A 4,060-nucleotide genomic window follows, 5' to 3' on the forward strand; every position below is an offset into this window, starting at 1 on the left:
GACTTCACAGCCGCCTGAATGTCGTTTATTACTACTGTGGTAAGGCGAAGAAAACGAGCCCAGGAAAGCACTGGAACGTGCCTAGGTCCCCAGACTAGACGTAAGATTCACTGGGCTCTCATACTTAACTTTAATGCTGTTTGTAGAAATTAGAAAGAGCATAAATTCTCTCTTAGTAATTTTATGTTAATCTCATTTTCCAAAGGAGGAAATAAGGCACAGGTAGATATAGCTTGGATTTAATCCTGGAGTGGTCAGTGGACCCATTCAGGAAAACATAGCCTGAGCCCTTAGCAAAGATTTTGATTTAGGGAAGATGATTATTCTATGGATGTTGTGATAGGGTGGCAAAAGTCGTGAGTGGGTCATGTTTGCCCCACAGTAAATACATGTATATTTTATCCATTTTGTTGTGTGTGTGTGATATTTCACAAAATTAACAAGCCCACTTTGGAGGACAGGGCCTGATAGTGTTTTCTGTGTCCCATAGTATGCTCAGGCTTCAGAAGAGGCTTGCCTCCAGTGTCCTCCGATGTGGCAAGAAGAAGGTCTGGTTGGACCCCAATGAGACCAACGAAATAGCCAACGCCAACTCTCGTTAGTACTTGGAATCTGTGACCCTTCTCCACACTACCCCTTCCCTCTGCTTCTGTGAGATACATGTTACAGGATTGATGTGACTCTACAAACCATTGTTTGGGACTCCTAGAGAATGGAAGAGTCAAAAAATAACGGAGATATCAGAGGTTCCCTTTCCTGCCATTTTCCAGAAGGACAGGGTGGAAATTAATAGGACCACCCAGTGCTGTGTTAATGACTATTTCTGGAACAGATGTTTTATAGTAGTGTGAAGGAGTTGTGAATGTTAAGAGACAGTACTCTTAGGTTGGGATTGGATAAAAGCAATAGCCATCTAGTGATGAATTGGGAAGACCTGGGACCTTAGACCATTAGTAGAGTACTATTGGTGTATGAGTATTCAAGAAAGCTATACAGATGTCAGCCATGCAGATAGTACTGACTATTAGTGTTATTTCCACATAATATTAGAGAAGTTTTTTACTTGTTTGGGTTTGTGGCATTATGTAATGTGTGCTCAGAAAATCTTTTCTAAACCAGTAGGTAATTGGTGGAATATATGGGATCTAATGGACTGTGCAGTATGTGTACACAATTTTGATCACATGCACACCCAAATACATACATTTTGAGGGTCCTGTGAAACATTTGGGAGCTCTGGTAGCATAGTGGCTGAGGCACTTGACTGCTAACCAGAAGGCTGGCGGTTCAAACCCACCAGCCACTCCACGGAAGGAAGATGGGGCAATCTACTTCTGTAGTGATACTGCCTCGGAAACCCAAGAAGGGGTTGCTATGAGTCGGGTCCGACTCAACGGCATATAACAACAACAACAACGTGAAACATTTAAAAGTGAGAAATGAACAGAAGTTTTTAGTCTTCTCACTATTTTTGAAACAACTGGGCCAAAGAAATAAGCAGTGTCACTGCCTTATTATCCTGTCTGGACCCTGTGTTATAGCCTGTTCTCTAGGGGGTAGGCCCGCCCCCCTGACTGACCAAGTGCTTGTTTTTTCAGGTCAGCAAATCCGGAAACTGATCAAAGATGGCCTGATCATCCGCAAGCCTGTGACTGTCCATTCTCGGGCTCGATGCCGGAAAAATACCTTAGCCCGCCGGAAGGGCAGGCATATGGGCATAGGTAAGTGTGGTGTTCCCCTTTTCTGTGACTCAAATGCTAAATACTTGATCAATCTAGGCTAAGAAAGTAAGTATTTGGGATTTTTTTCTTTCCACTATCTCATGTTGAGTCCTTTTGCTACATAATATTTGGTTTGTTTTTTCCTGTGTACAAATCAGAAAGTCAGCACTACTGTTGTAGTTGAAGGTATCTTTGGTAGGAAGAAGTCATTTACTGAACTCTTTGGCATGGATTCTGCTGGGATCTTGAAAATGTCCCATTTAATCCTAAAACCACGTTCTAGGGTAAGGGTGGTTTAGGGAGATTAAAGCCTCTTCTAGCATATCATACTGCTTTGGTGCATGCCCTAGCATATCCACATATGTATGAAGTAAATGGGAAGTAATTATTTTGTTTGTGCTTGACCAAAAATAAGTAAATGGAAGAGATTAAATGTTTAGAATCCTCATCTGATACTTAACTATGCCATTTTGATCCATAAGCTGCCTCTAGTAACTGACTTGAGGCTTGACTGCACTTCTGAGGGTGTGGACAATGCTGATTGCTAACCCATCTTCCCCGCAGGTAAGAGAAAGGGTACTGCCAATGCTCGAATGCCAGAGAAGGTGACCTGGATGAGGAGGATGAGAATTCTGCGCCGGCTGCTCAGAAGATACCGTGAATCTAAGAAGATTGACCGCCACATGTAAGCACACCTTCCTCTTGGGTCCACTAAGATGCATTTGCTGCTTTAGTTATTTATTCCTTGCTTAGATATGAGCTATGACTCCTTGGCCTTGGGGAGGGAGCCAGGAAAGTTACTCCATTCTGGCCTGTTTTGATGTTTTCCCCATATATCATCAAGGTACTCTTAAAAATATGATTTGTCTGCCAGGTAAGTCTTTTGCCAGAAACTGCATGAAAAGTCTTGGTTTGGGTGAAAGTAGCCCCTCCCTGCAGCAGTAGGAGAGAGGAAAGGAAGCCTAGAAGCTTAGAGGAGCTTCTCACAAGAGCCAGCCTATGAGCCGTCACTAATAAGACCCTTTGCTCCTACCTGTAGGTACCATAGCCTATACCTGAAGGTGAAGGGGAATGTATTCAAGAACAAGCGGATTCTCATGGAACACATCCACAAGCTGAAGGCAGACAAGGCCCGCAAGAAGCTCCTGGCGTAAGTTTCTGACCCTAATTTTAAAGGTCAGAGGTCTTTTGGGAGGTAGTTCTGGACTCTTGGCCATAGACCCTGCCTAAGTTTAGATCAGAAGTCCAAATGGGACCTGTGGGGTTAGAGGAGTTGGTCTTAGTTTGGGGGGAGAGCTTTAATAAGACATACGTAACATAAAGAGCTCTGGTGGCATTGTGGGTAAGTCATTTGGCTGCTAATCAGAAGGTCAACAGTTTAAACCCACCAGCTGTTCTGTGGAAGGAAGATGGGTTGATCTACCTCTGTAAAGATTTGTAGCCTCGGGGGTTGCCGTGAGTCAGAATATACATGATAATACATATGCCTAAATCTTGACTTGCTTGGAGTCTGTCAGGAATACAAGCTGTGTTAACAGCATGTGTCTATATGCAAGACACCAGTGTTTCTCTGTCCTATACACACCCCACCCACATGGCACCTGCCCATCACTGTCAGGCAGCGACTGTAGGTTGGTGTGGGTGGGTTTTTGTTTGTTTTTTGACTGTAGGTTAGTTGAAGCAGGAGCTATTGGTGGTCTTAGCAATTTGCATTCCTCAAATGCATAGGTTTAGGTCTGGGAATGTGGTTCCATTTCCTAGCAGCTCATCTTTTCTTTTCCTTACCAGTGACCAGGCTGAGGCCCGCAGGTCGAAGACCAAGGAAGCACGCAAGCGCCGTGAGGAGCGGCTCCAGGCCAAGAAAGAAGAGATCATCAAGACTCTGTCCAAGGAGGAAGAGACCAAAAAATAAAGCTTTCCCTCTCTTGTCTGTACATAGTGGCCTCGGCAGTTACATAGATCAGTCATTCAATAAAGTAAGCCTTTATCTGCCTGCCTCTTAGCTTCTTAAAGTTTCCAGCTACTTTGTGGATATTCACTGTTTAGAGTGCAAGAGTTGGCTTCATAGTGAGGCTGCAGTGCAGGCCCTTTACAAGGTACCTGTTATGTTCATTCCCTTCTGTTCATGCATGAAACCTTTTCCTTAGGTCAAGTTCATTCCCCTTCTTCATGTGAAAGAGATTTTTTGCCTATAGTGTCATGTGGAACAGACTTTAATGGGAGGGACTGACTGGCTGCCACCCAAGCCTCCAAAATAATAATGCATCATAATGACTGTTACAGCATAGGCATGAGTGATAGCTAAGAAGTGATCTGAGAACCAAAGTTGGTTATGCTAT

At 43.8% G+C, this 4,060-nt stretch overlaps 1 protein-coding gene across 1 annotated transcript; it reads left to right on the top strand.

Moving 5' to 3' along the window:
- The first annotated feature begins 491 nt into the window (after positions 1-491).
- On the top strand, positions 492-3,633 carry RPL19 (ribosomal protein L19). Its single transcript, XM_007942018.2, has 5 exons — positions 492-597; positions 1,599-1,721; positions 2,286-2,406; positions 2,761-2,871; positions 3,510-3,633. Exons 1-5 carry the CDS (start codon positions 492-494, stop codon positions 3,631-3,633), a joined length of 585 nt encoding a protein of 194 aa, XP_007940209.2.
- Positions 3,634-4,060: the final 427 nt, after the last annotated feature.

Source organism: Orycteropus afer, unplaced genomic scaffold (assembly GCF_000298275.1).
Source record: "Orycteropus afer afer isolate SDZICR_OR568_19922 unplaced genomic scaffold, OryAfe1.0 scaffold00085, whole genome shotgun sequence".
Classification (NCBI taxonomy): domain Eukaryota; kingdom Metazoa; phylum Chordata; class Mammalia; order Tubulidentata; family Orycteropodidae; genus Orycteropus; species Orycteropus afer.